Source organism: Camelina sativa, chromosome 15 (genome assembly GCF_000633955.1).
Source record: "Camelina sativa cultivar DH55 chromosome 15, Cs, whole genome shotgun sequence".
Taxonomy (NCBI): Eukaryota; Viridiplantae; Streptophyta; class Magnoliopsida; order Brassicales; family Brassicaceae; genus Camelina; species Camelina sativa.
In genome coordinates this window covers 24,595,615-24,611,638 of record NC_025699.1, presented here as the reverse complement: position 1 = coordinate 24,611,638, position 16,024 = coordinate 24,595,615, and the positions used below count along the sequence as shown (strand labels likewise).

The window sequence follows — 16,024 nt, the reverse complement described above, 5'->3', positions numbered from 1 at the left end:
TTGTTTAATATAGTTCTTGTTTGACGTGTGTTACTCCTAGACTCGTAGTATATTGGTGTACTCCTAGTAAGAGTATAGTCATTGTTTAATATAGTCAATGTTTGACGTGTGGGACAAAAATTAATGTTTTACCATTTTTAATTAATTAATATTAAACTTTTGTAAATTTCAAGAAGTGATCATTAAGAAAATTCAATAGTTATTGGTTTATAAATATATAATACTTTTTAGTAGGAAAACAATATTGTATTTAAAATTAATAATCATTATTTTTTAATTTGTGTGAAATCCCTTAAACATCAATCTTTGAGAGACCGAGGGAGTGGGATGAGAAGAAGACTGGTCATTTTTGTGAAAATCTATCATCGATCTATATATATAAAAATCTATCATCTGCGTATGTCTTTTCCAACACTACAACGGGAGTTATATAGAAACTTTTTTTTGAAACTCCAAATATACTATCATAACTCAATGGACCAATGGTTATGAGTTATGACTTCATAGTATAGTTTGGGAGTGTATAACTGATTAAATCTACAATAACCGTTATCCATATCCAATGTGCGGTTTTAAATAAGTTTTGTGATAATGAGGATGAATAAGTAGCGGCCATATGCTAGCTTGGCACGTCCGGTCTAAATTCATTTCAATTTCTTTTTCTTTCCAAAACTGTATTAATTAAAGATTAGGCCATACTAAAACATAATTAATCAATTCCAAGTCACAGAGTTAGAATCCACTTTTAACATCACTAAAGTAGTGTACATATGTTTTAAACTTCCAAGTCCATATATTATGCTAAAGGTACATAGCATTTATGGGTTATCTTGTTACAAACCAGGTGTAGGATCAAAGGGACCATAATGTCATAAGAGGACCAACAACAAAATGGTTATAGCCTCTAATGTCTTTTGGCATTGTGGCTTCCACACATATCTCATAGACATTACACAACACATGCATGTCTTTATAAATATTTACACCTCGCCCATCAATACCCACCCAACTCTCTTTCTCTCTCTCTCCAAACACAACCAAAAGCATCTCTCTCAAATTCACCCAAACACAAAAAAATGGCTATCCTCAAGAAATCTACAAAACTCGCTCAAACAGCAATGCTTAGGCAGATTCTGAAGAGATGTTCAAGCTTGGGTAAGAAGAACGGAGGAGGAGGATATGAAGAAGGTGATCTCCCGCTTGATGTACCAAAGGGACACTTCCCTGTCTACGTAGGAAACAACAGGAGCAGATACATAGTTCCTATCTCCTTCTTGACCAATCTTGATTTCCAATGTCTCCTTAGAAGAGCTGAGGAAGAGTTTGGTTTTGATCATGACATGGGTCTCACCATTCCTTGTGACGAACTCTTCTTTCAAGATCTGACTTCTATGATCCGATGAGATCTCAAAAGTTCTAAGAACAAAACTAAGAAGAAGAAGAAGAAGAAGAAGAAGTAAGCTAAAGACTGAGATCGAGATGGTTAAAGATGAAGTTTTTTTTTTTGGTTTTCTATTAGCTTCTTTCTTTTTTTAAAACATCCTCTCTCTTTTCTTTAGTTTAATGACTCTTCGATGTCTTTCCTATATTCTCTCTGTTTTTTTTTTTTCTTTTTTTTGGTTCTATTTTTAAGCTCATCTTGGGTCTTTTTTACGGGTCAATAAATTTGACTCGGCTAACAAAAAAAAACCCACGATATGAAATTTTTTTGGGTTGAGATCTGTCAAGATAGCTTGTATTTCCTCACGGATATTTGGTTTGTTATTGAACTTGTGAGAGAGGTTAATTAGGATATTTGATGATTAATATATCTTTACTATTACATCTACTATACTAAAGAAATGTAGGTACTTCTTGTGCAAAACTTCATACAAGAAAAATAGTTAAGTTACATGTAAAAAGTGTAAGAAAAACTTCATTCTAAGGAAAAAAAATGTAAAAACTTACATTAAGAGCCAATGTGAAAGAAAAGAGACTAAAGGCCAAAACATTATTTTCTAGCAAAGAGATCTTTAGTTGCTAAGTATGCTTAAGGTTAGAGTTCTTACCGAAATTTAAAAGGTGAAATAAGAATGTTTATTTTTTTGTTGAATACTATCTCGAATACATTAGTCTTTTTTGGAGATAAACAATTGAAATTTGAATCTTAAGATTCATACATCTACTAAGACTATGGTAAGAAAGTAGTTCACAATCAAATTTATCTGACAGTCTAGTAAGACTATGGTAAGATTCATACATCAGTTATCTCTTTCTATACACAATACTTTAGTAAAACCAAGTCATGTGAAACCGAAAGCTTGTTACCAAACCTTTGGGTAGAGAGACATATATATTTTAAGGAAAAAAGATGGCTAACTACACGAAGTATTGGAGAATACATGGTCACACATACCAAGTATAATATTGTATCCTCAACTACACGAAGTATATGTATTGCATGACCACATGTATGAACTATATGACGTTATGTGGTCAACACCATAGACATACAATCTGGTACACCGGTCGAATAATTCCGGTTAAGACCGACGTTGATTCCGGCGTTGACCAACATTGACCAAAAAAAATTGTATTTTAATTTTTTCTATGAAAAAACAAAATAATAAATTACTATATTAAATTATTTATGAATTTTCATGATTAGAAAACATTCTATTCAATATCTAAATATCTTAGGTATCTCTAATGTATTTATTCTTATAATTAATTAATTTTTTTTTAAAGCTAAAATAATAGTTAAATAAAAATAATTAATAATTATTTTCAAGATATTAATAGATTTTATCTTGATTTTAGGATATGTTTGCAAAAGGATATAGAATAAGAGGATTTTTGCAAATGCCCTTATGTTATATATTGAAAATAATTATGTATCATTATATTTTATCTATTAAAAGTAAATAGTGTTAATTTTTTTGTTATTGTTTACATGTTATTAGGAGTATGTAAATTTTTTTTATACCAAAGAGTATCTAAAATTTTGTATACTCTTTACCATGCAAATTTTAAAGTAAAGAGTCATATACTCAAATCTTTTGCATATTATTTTCTAATGAAAATAGTTGAATTTGATTTTATTGATTCTTGTAGTATTTAAAATTTTAAATAATATGATGATCAGAGATTTATATATATAAAATCATTAATAATTACATATGTTATATATATATATATATATATATATTTCTTGAAAATAATTATTAATAATTTTATTTAACTATTAGTTTAGCTTCAAAAATAAAAGTAACTAATTATAAGAATGAATACATTAGAGATATAGAAATAATTAGATATTGAATAGAATGTGTTTTCTAATCATGAAAACCCATATATAATTTAATATAATAATTTATGATTTTGTTTTTTAATAGAAAATATTAAAATACAATTTTTTTTGGTCAATGTTAGTCAACGCCGGAGTCAATGCCGGTCTTTGCCGGAATCATTCGACCGGTGTACCGGATTGTATGTCTATGGTGTTGACCACATAACGTCATATAGTTCATGCATGTGGCCATGCAATACATATACTTCGTGTAGTTGATGATACAATATTATACTTGGCATGTATGACCATGCATTCTCCAATATTTCAGGTAGCTAGCCATCTTTTTTCCTATATTTTATGAATTGCATATATACAGTACTTCAAACATGGGTTGGTCAAGTACTTCGACAACTTACGGAATCTTCAATACTGTAATTTTTTTTTCGATTCACTTAAAACTAATTTCATGATCACTGAAACACACGAATACCGAAGTGTTTTACTATGAATACCAAAAAAAAAAAGAGTTCCTATAACATTTGAATTACCGGTCACAAGAATAATTAATTTTAATTTTACCTCTTTTGTTGTTTTGCCAACTCACGGGTTTGTTCTGTAGTCCGTGTGGTAGCTGTTCTTAATCCATTTCTTAATTTTTTTTTCTTGTCTTATCTTTGCCCATGGGTTTGTCAACGTGCATGATGATAAGTGAATTGTAACAAAATCTTCTCGTTTAGAAAAGGTATATTGCCTTTATGTTACATAACCTAATATTATATGAAATGAAGGAAGGAAACTATAGTAAAGGAAGGATGTATTAATATAAACATAAAGCAAAAGAAAATGAATCATGGTGATGAAGAGTAGTGGTTGTGTCCAAACCTTTTCAACAAATATTTAGCTGTATCCAAAATTTCGGACCCTTAATCATGTTTGGTGTCGCAATCAATTAAAGCCGTAACAAAAGATTGAGTAAATTAAAAGTACAAAAATAATTCTAAAAACAAGAATATGAAAGATTTGACTGGTAATTATAAATTACGTTCTTAGTCTGAAAATTTTCGTTTATTTGAAAATTATCTTTTTTTATTAAAATGTGGAATAAGTTTATAATATTTTGAATGTAAGCAAATTTTAAGCATATATACAAAATATTTCAAAAACTCTCTCTAGAGCTTGACACATATTATTTTTATTAGTTTTAGTTACAAAAACAAAAATATGCATCAATTCTCCATTCTTTTATAAGAAAATTTGACATGTGTCCACTTATTAAATGGACAAATAAATCAACTAACTAAAATTCATAAAGTATTCACATAACAGAAAGTTAATTTCATTTTAGATTTCTTTGAAGTATAAATATTGAATAATATGATATCAAATATATTTTCTTTTACCATGTATACTAAATTAGTTACAATTAATATTAGTTTAATTAGTTTTTTTTTTTTTTTGCGGTAAACATGAGATACCAAATCAACATTAATTTTCTCTACCACTTAAAGTTTGTTTTTCTAAATAAAGAAAACAAGTATTTTAGGTAAGAATCATAATACACGTTAAATTATGTGACTATGTATATATTTAAATATTATTGAGTATTTTGTAATTATCAAATATTTATTAATGTGAATGTTTATCTACAAGTTGGGTAATTTATTGTTGAGAACTAATGTGGGAGATTCTTCAACGTGCTATAAAGCACGAATCAATATTTTTCCAAAATTTATAATAATAATAAAAATTATTGTAAAGTTTATGTGATTAATCAGTGGTTTGAAATATCATGGAATTGAGAGTGTTGGAGCTGAAAAATGAAATGTCTATCTTCTTAGTGTTCGTTCATGGAAAGTCATCTGTTTCAGTGTGATTTAGAAGGATGGACGTCCTCCTTGGATTTAGCAGAGATGTTGATAAAGTTTGGTCAGTTAAGAGTCAAGAACGATAATCTGTTATTTTCTAAGTGACTATTACAACATGCATGAAGCCTTAGTGTGTTTTAAAAGAATATGTGGCTGACAGAGTTAGCTTTCATCATAGTAAATTAGTAATAATGTGGTTGCATTGTCGAAGTTTGATGTGTCCGCAGGGTTTGTGCTCCTTTGTGTTCAAAAGGAGTTTTGTTGATGAAAAGAAGAGTTGTTTGCAGAAGGAAAAAGTAGTGTTCTGCTTCAGGGTTGATTGAGGTTATATGGGTCCATGAGATTAGAAGAGATCTTCTCACAAAGATGAAAGAGAATTATTTTGGTTCTCATGAAGAGAAGTGAATTCATGGCTGCAAATGAGAAGGTTATCAAGCAGTACGAAAGTTTTCTTGTGACTGTTTGTGAGTGGGCTAAAAGAAAACTTTGTTTAGACTTCTAGTGAGACAAACAAGTACTTTATGACATTCTGGTGTGGAGTCATGGTGATAAGTGTATGAAGAATATCTAAGATCATGGTTTAACAGCTTGATGGAGTGCTCTATTGAAAATAACAGCAATACATAAAGAAGTCCAATGTTGTGTCATTTAGAGGTGTAAATTGGTCTGTCCATGTCCATGTCCAAATGGGCATGCCCAATTGGACACATACATTTTATGGTCATTTATGGTCAAGGCTCAAATAGACCCATACCCAAATATGTCCAAAACAAATAGGACTATGACCAATTGGTTTGTCCATTGGTTGCAGATTGAAGAAAAATTTACTAAAGTTTCATTATAAACTCATAAATTCAACACATATCAAGCCATTCACATAAGTTTATACTAACTACTAAGTTCATACAAAACTCATAAATTCATCATTAAACTCATAATTGAAGCAAAATTTACTAAAGTTCATCATAAAACTCATAATTTACTAAAGGTTCATAAAGGATCAACTGATGAAGGCTCATTATTTACTAAAGTTTCATAAACTCATAATTATAAAGGTTTGGTTTTGGAAGAACAAGAAGAAGGATCCAAAGAAGAGACATTACAAAAACAGTAATTAGACAATGAATATTTACACAAAAAACAAAATCATCATCACAAATCAGAGTAACAAAATTAGACTTATCATCACAAATCGAGTTACAACACAAATCACACAAATCAGAGTAAACCCACAAACCCAGTAATTAGAGTAAACCCATAAACGAAATTTACCTCTAAGGTTTTCAAAAGCTTGCGAAGAAGATGATTGAATCTGATTGAACCTTCAAGCTTTTCGATCTGAAGAGGAAGAGGAAGAAGAAGATGATTGAATCACAATCACAAACACAAATCAGAAGAGGAAGAAGAAGATGATGAAGAGAAGCAGAGGAAATCGCGACTCGCGAGAGAGAGAAAGATAGAATCCCTAATTTTTGACAAAATGAAAAAAAAAATTGCTCCCAAATTTTACAATCCCTAGTTTTGAAGAATTATTGGACAGTCCATGTCCAGATGAGTTAGGACCATTTATTAGTGGGCTAAAATAGTTTTACGTCCATTTGACCGTTTCAAATTTGGTTATGACCATAACCAGTCCAAGTTAATTTGGACATGGACAACCCATGGTCTCTAAGCTCAATTGACATCTCTAGTGTCATTCGAGACAAAATGATGTTATGAATCAGGTTTTGCTTAAAGAAAGTGGTTGTGATAGTACCAAGCCTTCTGACAAAGGTTGTATAAAGAGATAAATAGAGATCACTGAGGAAGAGAGAGTTGCACCCATGGGGGAGAAGAAAGGGAAGAGGAGAATAAAACTGCATCATCAATGTCCAACTATATGGTTATCAGATTAGAAAAGAAAGGAGAAAACAGTTTTGAGATGTCTGATTCAAGGCAACATTACCAAGTGCATGAAACCTTTGTGGTAATGTTGTCTTGAGTTTCAACGGTGGGATTGAGATATTGATGGTTGCTTTGTGATTGAGGCACACTTCATCTGAAGTTTCAGATTTGACCAGTTTCGATGAAAACATTAAACGGACGACCAAATGAACTCGACATGGGATGAAACTTGGCAGAGTTACTGTAGACATGTTGAACTAAACTGTGGTAGAAGAGAACTGGTTTTGGAGTTTGGAAACACAGTAGAATGATGATATTTCAGATCAGCTGATTCTAAGTCTGCGCAACAATGAATTTCTGCCAACATGAGAGGCGAAGAGCATAAATGTTGAAACATATTATGGGAGCATGCTGGAATCTATAAAGAATTCTGAAATGCATTTTTAGATGAGACTTTGAAAGAGAGAGAATTACAAAAGAAGAGAAAGATGAAGATATCAAAGCTCAGAGAAGTTAAGGATCTGCAAATTTCAAGGTTTATTAATTCATGATGTTAATGTAGAAGAGAGTTGTTGGTTCGGATGTGTGATGTTACAATCAGCTTGGGATGATGTAAGAACTGAAACATCAGCTCACAAAGATCACTGAAACAGAAGATAGTTGCAGGACTACAGAGATTGTTTCAAGTAAAATCAATGTTTATTTATAAAGTTGGGTGCATTAAAGGCATGATTATAAGCGGGTTAATTCAAGACTAGTTAAGATGTTGTGCAAAGCTGAAGCACTCAAGAGGGTGGAATTAATATGTTAGTTGTTTTTAACTTAGTTAGCACTCAGGCTGGGGGAGAAGAGAATGTCAAGTCTGATGTTAGTAATAGCAAAAATTATGGGGGAGTTCTACTAGTGATTAAAGGATGTGCTTGAGTATCAAACTAATTAAAAATGGGGAGAATGAAGATGTTTGATCATACAAGTCTATTGCATGATATAACACAAAGCAAACATATAGATGATGCAACACAAAGCATTGAGTGTGTGCTTGGGTTCTAAAACGCAAGGGAGAGATTGACAACATTGTGATGACTGGTTTTATAAGATGTGTGGAACTGAAAAGTCAATCATTTAGGGAGAGATTGAAGATGTTGAGTTAACTAGTTCTAATAGGTGCATGAATTGTAAAACTCAATCATCAAAGGAGAGATTGAAAATGTTGTGTTGATTGAAGCTTTATAAGGTTTAGAATATTTTGTGAAATCTCTACTACATGACTGTAATGGATGAGACATGGATACAGAGATACATCATAGATGTCTCGGTAATGGTGCAACAGTTGAGACAAAGACAATGGACATAGCTGATACAGAGGATGAAGTATTACTTGATACATATGCTGGTAGAGCAAAGAAAAAGTAGCACTTGATAATTGTGCTGACATAGTAATTGACACAAAGCAGAGAATATGTTGTGTTGAATCAAGGAACTTGCACTTAGATATATCAAAGGATGTATCAAATGGCTGAAGCGGTTCTTGTACTAGTTCCAACGTTAATATAAGAAGTAGTACAAGAAGCTGATTAATGAGTTTCAGTACAGAATCTTGAGGCCGACTTAGACAACCCAAGTGGCTGCTACTGAGCTAGATGAACATCTTGAATGGAAGTTTCAAGATGTGTTCATGGAGAGAAACTTTCATATTTGTTGTACAATAAAACCAATAACCAATAACCATTAAAGAAATAACATCAAATCAATTCCAACAATAATCCAGAACATAAATCAATCATAAAACCAGCAATCCTAACATCCGTTCTAGACCACTAAGTTCCACTCTAGCATCCTAACGAAGACACAGAGCAAACAACCGAGCCTCTAAAACATCCTCCTCTTCATAACCTTGATTCTACAATCACACTTTGCCTTTACCTGCGCCACAACACTAAAGAGAGGCGTAAGTATTACCAAAAATACTTAGTGAGGCAATCCTTCTATCTACTGGGCTATACACACAAGCAATATGATCTCTCATCCCACAAACAAAAATAATAAAACAAACCAGGAACATGCACAAAGCAACACGACATAAATCGATCACTGCTAAAGGGTGTCGACCGACACTTGTCATCTAGTGTCGACCGATACCACAAGTGGTGTCGATCAACACTGCTCGACAATTCCCAAATCCCTAACGGTGTCAACCGACACCTCCACATGGTGTCGACCGACACCTCCACATGGTGTCGACCGACACTCGCTAAGTCCCCGAGTCATCCTCGCGCTGGTTTTGACCGACCCCCAACTGGTGTCGATCGACACCGATGCCGAGCATCGATTTCCTTCGAACAGAAACTCCAAATTTTGCCTCCAAGCTTCTCTTTTTCGTTCCCCACGATCCCAGGAACGAGTCCAAGCCTCAGGAGCTACGAAAAACTCACAAACAACCAACAGAAGTAACCACACAACACACAAAATCACAGAAACAGAGATCTCAGCTTAGATAAGCCATGGTCATGCACGCACCTTTGCAAATCAAAGAGGAAATCGACCAACTCATGACCAGAAACCTCCATAGCAAGCTCCTTTCACGTCCTTAGCCTCAGATCACACTCCCCAAGCACAAATCTCTCAAGAACAACCAAGGAAACTCACAAGAACTCACTGGAAAGCTTTTCTCTCTTTCTTTCTCTCTCTGGAACGAGAAACGGCTGAGAGAAAAGAGAAGTCGACATTTTTCCCAATTAAAGTCGAGTTTAGGGCTTTCCCAAAACTGTAAGTTTAGAAACAAAGAGAAAGTGAACCGATTGAGTGTATAGAACAAGAGAGGTTGAGTGTGATCGAGAGAGTATGTGAGTGAGAGTGTAAGAGAGAAAGTTTAGAAGAAGAAAAGAACTTCTTACTTGATTTAGTTCATGGTTACAATCCTAATATAGACATAAAGCTAGAGAATATTCTATACAAGATGCTACACGATTTACATGATGAAAGTGACATCTAAGACTCTTAACACAACATGTGACTAATGGTTGACTTCTCTCCTCCCACTTGCTTCAAGTCGCCAACGGTCATATGAGAAGGATCTGGAGACAATGCTTGAGCCTCACATAAGTCTTGTAAGGCTTCGAGTGGGCTTCTACACGAGTTTGTACGGACGGCCCGGTGGAGGTTGTACGGACGGTGGCTGTACGAACATGGTGATCATAATCCCAATTTATACTCCCCCTCAAGCTTAGTCATTGGACCCCATGACACAAGCTTGAACCATTGATCACCTACCTCATTAAAAACCTTAGTATAGAAAACCACTTGGGAAAAACTATACTTAAGGGAAAAAGAGTGTAGGCTCTCAAGGTTTGGTGAGGTCCATGAGTCAAAGCTTTGAGTGTATGTACTCACATACTTGAGGGCTTGCTGCCTTGGTGAATGCATCGGCCAGTTGCTCGGAGCTCTCGGTGTGGCAAGGAAGGGTTACGCCTAGTTGGATTTGCTCTCGGACTTTGTGACAATCAACCTCAATATACTTCGTTCTCTCGTGGAATACCGAGTTGGTTGCGATATGAATGGCTGCTTCATTATCACAATGCATCGTGATAGGCTTCGTGATGTCGACTCCAAGGTCTTTAAGTAGTGTTCAGCTCCGGTGTCCTTAGCCTTCTAGTTCTTGTGATATTGGTTTGTTCGGGCAAAAAGAAGATTTTGTTTCTTTTTGTACAATCGATTATCCTGTTTAGATCTGTTTCTTTTCCTTGTTTGTCTCCCCGAGTTTGAGTTTTAGTTTCCAAGAACTTTAAATCTTGGCGGGTTGTTTTCCGGAGTAGTAAAGTCTAGTCGGCTTAGTTTCTTGAGGTTAAAATCCTACCGACGAATCCTACCTTGTATTCCATCTTATATTTCAGATGATAAAAAAAAATTTCGTAATATTCTTAAAATGATGTATTTATTTTTGAGAGATGGAGATTATTTTGTTGAGAGATGAAGATTATTTTGTTTTCTTTATTTATACTCTTTAAAATTTATTTTATTTTGTTTTTGTTTTCTCTACCTATTTCTTATCTTAAATTTTTGAAAACCCCAATAAACCCTTTGGAAAGCAAAAGAAAAGATTCTCAGGAGGCGACACACAGTCAAAAAAAATCAAAACCCTTAAAGCCACCATCGCTTTCACACAGACACAAACAGCTTAATCCCAAAATCAGACCAAACAACAACAACAAGAACAAAAAAAACCTACGAACCCTTTTTTGTCTTCCATGGCGGCCACAAGCTTCTCCTCCTCTTCTCTCTCTTTAATCCCTAAACCAAACAATCCTCACACCATCAATAAACCTCTTCCTCTCTTCCCCAAACCCTTCCTTAAACCTCCCCATCTCTCTCTCCTTCCTTCTTCCATCTCCTCTTCTTTTCCTTCACTCATCGATGGAGTCTCCTCCTACTTCTCATCTCCCTCACCAGCCGAAGACCGTTCTCAAACCCCTTTTATTTACAACAACGAAGACGACGACGAAAAGCCTCGAGAAGAGTGCGGCGTCGTCGGAATCTACGGCGACCCAGAGGCTTCACGGCTCTGTTACTTAGCTCTCCACGCGCTTCAACATCGTGGCCAAGAAGGTGCAGGTATTGTAACTGTTAGCAGTGAAAAGGTTCTTCAAACCATTACAGGTGTTGGTTTAGTCTCTGAGGTTTTCAACGAATCCAAACTCGATCAGTTACCTGGTGAATTCGCAATCGGCCATGTCCGTTACTCAACCGCCGGATCTTCAATGCTCAAGAACGTTCAGCCTTTCGTCGCGGGTTACCGATTTGGTTCAATCGGTGTTGCCCACAATGGTAATTTAGTAAATTACAAGACTTTGAGAGCTATGCTTGAAGAGAACGGTTCCATATTCAATACTAGCTCTGATACTGAGGTTGTGCTTCATTTGATTGCGATTTCTAAAGCTAGACCCTTTTTTATGAGAATCATTGATGCTTGTGAGAAGCTTCAAGGTGCTTATTCGATGGTGTTTGTTACTGAGGATAAGCTTGTTGCTGTTCGTGACCCATATGGGTTTAGGCCATTAGTTATGGGTAGGAGAAGTAACGGAGCTGTTGTTTTCGCTTCCGAGACTTGTGCTCTTGATTTGATTGAAGCTACTTATGAGAGAGAGGTTTATCCTGGTGAGGTTTTGGTTGTGGACAAGGATGGTGTGAAGTCTCAGTGTTTGATGCCTCGTCCTGAGATCAAGCAATGTATTTTCGAACACATCTACTTCTCTTTGCCTAACTCGATTGTGTTTGGTCGATCTGTGTATGAATCTAGGCATGTCTTTGGTGAGATTTTGGCGACAGAGTCCCCTGTTGAGTGCGATGTTGTGATCGCTGTGCCTGACTCTGGCGTTGTGGCTGCTCTCGGGTACGCTGCGAAATCGGGTGTGCCGTTTCAGCAGGGACTGATTAGGTCTCATTATGTAGGGAGGACGTTCATTGAGCCGTCTCAGAAGATCAGAGACTTTGGTGTGAAGCTTAAGCTGTCTCCTGTTCGTGGGGTTTTAGAAGGGAAGAGAGTTGTTGTGGTGGATGATTCTATTGTGAGGGGCACCACTTCGTCTAAGATTGTGCGTTTACTGAGAGAAGCGGGTGCGAAAGAGGTTCATATGAGGATTGCTAGTCCTCCTATTGTGGCTTCTTGTTACTATGGAGTGGACACACCTAGCTCAGAGGAGTTGATATCCAACAGATTGAGTGTTGAGGAGATTAGCGAGTTCATCGGGAGTGACTCTCTTGCGTTTCTGTCGTTCGATACCTTGAAGAAACACTTAGGGAAAGACTCAAAGAGCTTCTGCTATGCGTGCTTCACAGGTGACTATCCCGTGAAGCCCACTGAAGTTAAGGTGAAACGAGGAGGAGGGGATTTCATTGATGACGGTCTCGTTGGTAGCTTCGAAAACATCGAAGCAGGTTGGGTTCGGTAACGAGAGACTAATGGTGGTGAAAAGATCTTTAGTAGATTCTTAAGTGTATGCTTTGTTTTTTATTTTATTTTATCAGTTTGACATTATAGTCATATTTAGATATTTGTTTTGTTTGAATCTTGAAAGATTTTGATCTCACAGCGGGTCCTTTTATGAATCCAATCTTATTTGTAGACACCTCTCATTCTCATGTTCTTCTCTAATAAGGGTTAATCTTTGTTTGGTTTAGAGTTTAGAGATTAGCTTATTTTGTGAAAACGAGTTTAATGAGGATCCTTTTTAGTCTAAGTGAAGCAAAGAACCGCACATTTTCGGATTGTGGTGTTAGATCCATAAACAAAGGTTTACAAAGTTGGAGTCCTACTAGAATATTTCTTAACACTTGAGAAGTATATCATATTGACATAATTTTATGGATGATAGGTTGTTCTAATACTTGTGATAGATTACTCTTGTTGATGATATTTTTGTGGATGGGATGATGTACATATTAAGCTGATTTTGTAACACTGATGAAATAATGTTAGTGTTAGGTGTACAAGTACCTGAATCGTGCTGTGTATATTATGCTGTAACACACATATACATATATATATATATATATATGAAGGGCAATTCTCATAAATACCTTTAAATATATTTTTCTCAAAAAATACCACACTTTAGTTACTACCATATAATTGAACTAAAGTTCTAATATTAACAACTAATTCCTAAATCCTAAATACTAAACCCTACTCCTAAAAACTATACCCTAAAACTAAATTTGTCAATCCATACCTAAAAAAAAAACACCTTAAAAATCAATTTTTTGTGTTTGTGGTATTTTGGAAAAAGAAACTAAAGAGTGGTATTTTTAGAAAAAAAAATAGTAGTATTTTGATGAATTCCTCTATAATCAAATTAATTTTTTTCTCTTCTACTTTCAGAGGGAGAGATACTGATCATACTCTTTTTTCCAACAACAGTTCAGAAAACTCATACATTTTATTAACTGATTTTGTAAGGAGAACTATATTACACATAGCAAGATGGCTAGCTACACGAAGTATTGGTAAATACATAGTCACACATGCCAAGTATACTATTGTATATTCAACTACACAGAGTATATGTATTACATGACCACATGCATGAACTATATGACGTTATGCGGTCAACATCATAGACATATAATCCAGTACACCGGTCAATTAACTCCGGCAAAGACCGGCGTTGACTCCAGCGTTGACCAACACTTAAAAAGAAAATTCTAAATTAAAAAAAATTATTATAGTAAATTATTTATGGGTTTTCATGATTAAAAGACATTTTCTATTCAATATCCAAATATTTTTTATATATCTCTAATATATTCATCTTATAATTAATTACTTTTTATTTTTCAAGCTAAAGTAAATAGTTAAATAAAAATCATTTATAATTATTTTCAAGATATAAAAATTCATTTATAATAATCTTCAAAATATAAAATCATTTATAATTATGTTCAAGATATAAAAATTTCTAATTATTTTCAAGATATATATATATATATATATATATATATATATATAAATCTCTCATAATCAGATTATTTAATTACTACAAAATCAATAAAATCAAATTCAACTACTTTCATTAGAAAATAATATGCAAAAGATTGAGTATATGACTCTTTACTCTAAATTTTGCATGGTAATTGTTATAAAAAAATTTAGACACTCTTTTCTTTAAAATTTACATACTCAAAATAACATATAAACAACAAAAAGTTAACAATATTTACTTTTAACATATGAACATTTTCATTTTTACTCTCTTTTACACAATTACAATATGTTAAATTAATTTTTAGAAATTTTTTTTCAAGTTTGGGTTCTCTATATTACATTTAGGATATATTTAGGAAATATATTAAAAATATCTTTAGATATTGAATTAACATATAAACAACAACAAAAAATTCACAATATCTATTTTTAACATATGAACATTTTCATTTTTACCCTCTTTTACACAATTACAATATGTTAAATTAATTTTTAGAAATTTTTTTAAGGTTTGGGTTCTCTATTTTACATTTAAGATATATTTAGGAAATATATAAAAAATATTTAGATATTGAATAGAATATTTTTTAATTAATAAAAACCATAAATGATTTAATATAATAAATTTTTATTTTTTATTTTTTATTTTTTATTTTAGAAATTTTTTTTTGGTCAACGCCGGAGTCAACACTGGTTTTCACCCGAATTAATCAATCAGTGTACCAGATTGTATGTCTATGGTGTTGAACACATGACGTCATATAGCTCATGCATGTGGCCATGTAATACATATACTTTGTGTAGTTGAATATACAATAGTATAGTTGGTATGTGTGACCATGTATTCACCTATACTTCATGTAGCTAGCCATCTTTTTTCCTTTTTTTTAACTCATACTTTATGTTGTTATGTTGTCATAAAGTTAAACATTTAAAATACAAGATACCATAATCAATGCAATATATTATATTTACTGCTGAAACGATAACAAATCTAAAACGGTTTAACAAATACATAACCCAATGGTCCAATATGACAAGTTCACATTTTTACATATATGTTTAGTTTACATATATGTTTTTAATGAAAAATAATTTAATAAAAAAAAAGAAAAATCTATGTAAAATAGAAATAAAATATAAGTAAAAAATAAGCAAAAAAACTAAAATATTAACAACATGTTAATTTATGTCAATTCTTCAAAATAGAATAGCAATTATGTAACAACTCAAACGTTATGTGGGCTAACATCTAGTTGACAATATGACATTATGACACGTTCCACATGATATAGTCATTAGTGCCTTTACTGATTTTTGTGTTTGTTTTAGTCAAGCGGGCGTTTCAAATTCATTCTCAAATTAGGATGGACAAAGACTAGTAGTTTAATTTAGTTTATATCGATTGGCGACCCCTATGAACGCTGCGTCTACTAAACCGGCATTGTTAGTTTCAGCGCGCATCTGTTCCATTATTCGAAGGTTACGTTTCGCAGATGAGGCTTTAAATTCTACATCGTTCAAATC

General features: G+C 33.4%; 2 protein-coding genes across 2 annotated transcripts; both read left to right on the top strand.

Annotated features, from left to right (window-relative positions):
* LOC104747452 (auxin-induced protein 15A-like) lies at window positions 867-1,790 on the top strand. Its single transcript, XM_010469084.2, has one exon. The coding sequence runs from the start codon at window positions 1,077-1,079 to the stop codon at window positions 1,401-1,403; it is 327 nt and encodes a 108-aa protein (XP_010467386.1). The 5' UTR covers window positions 867-1,076; the 3' UTR covers window positions 1,404-1,790.
* LOC104747451 (amidophosphoribosyltransferase 1, chloroplastic-like) lies at window positions 11,329-13,142 on the top strand. The gene is given in 2 exon segments (XM_010469083.2): window positions 11,329-11,470; window positions 11,473-13,142. Coding segments are annotated over 2 exon segments (1,533 nt in total). The 5' UTR covers window positions 11,329-11,430; the 3' UTR covers window positions 12,966-13,142.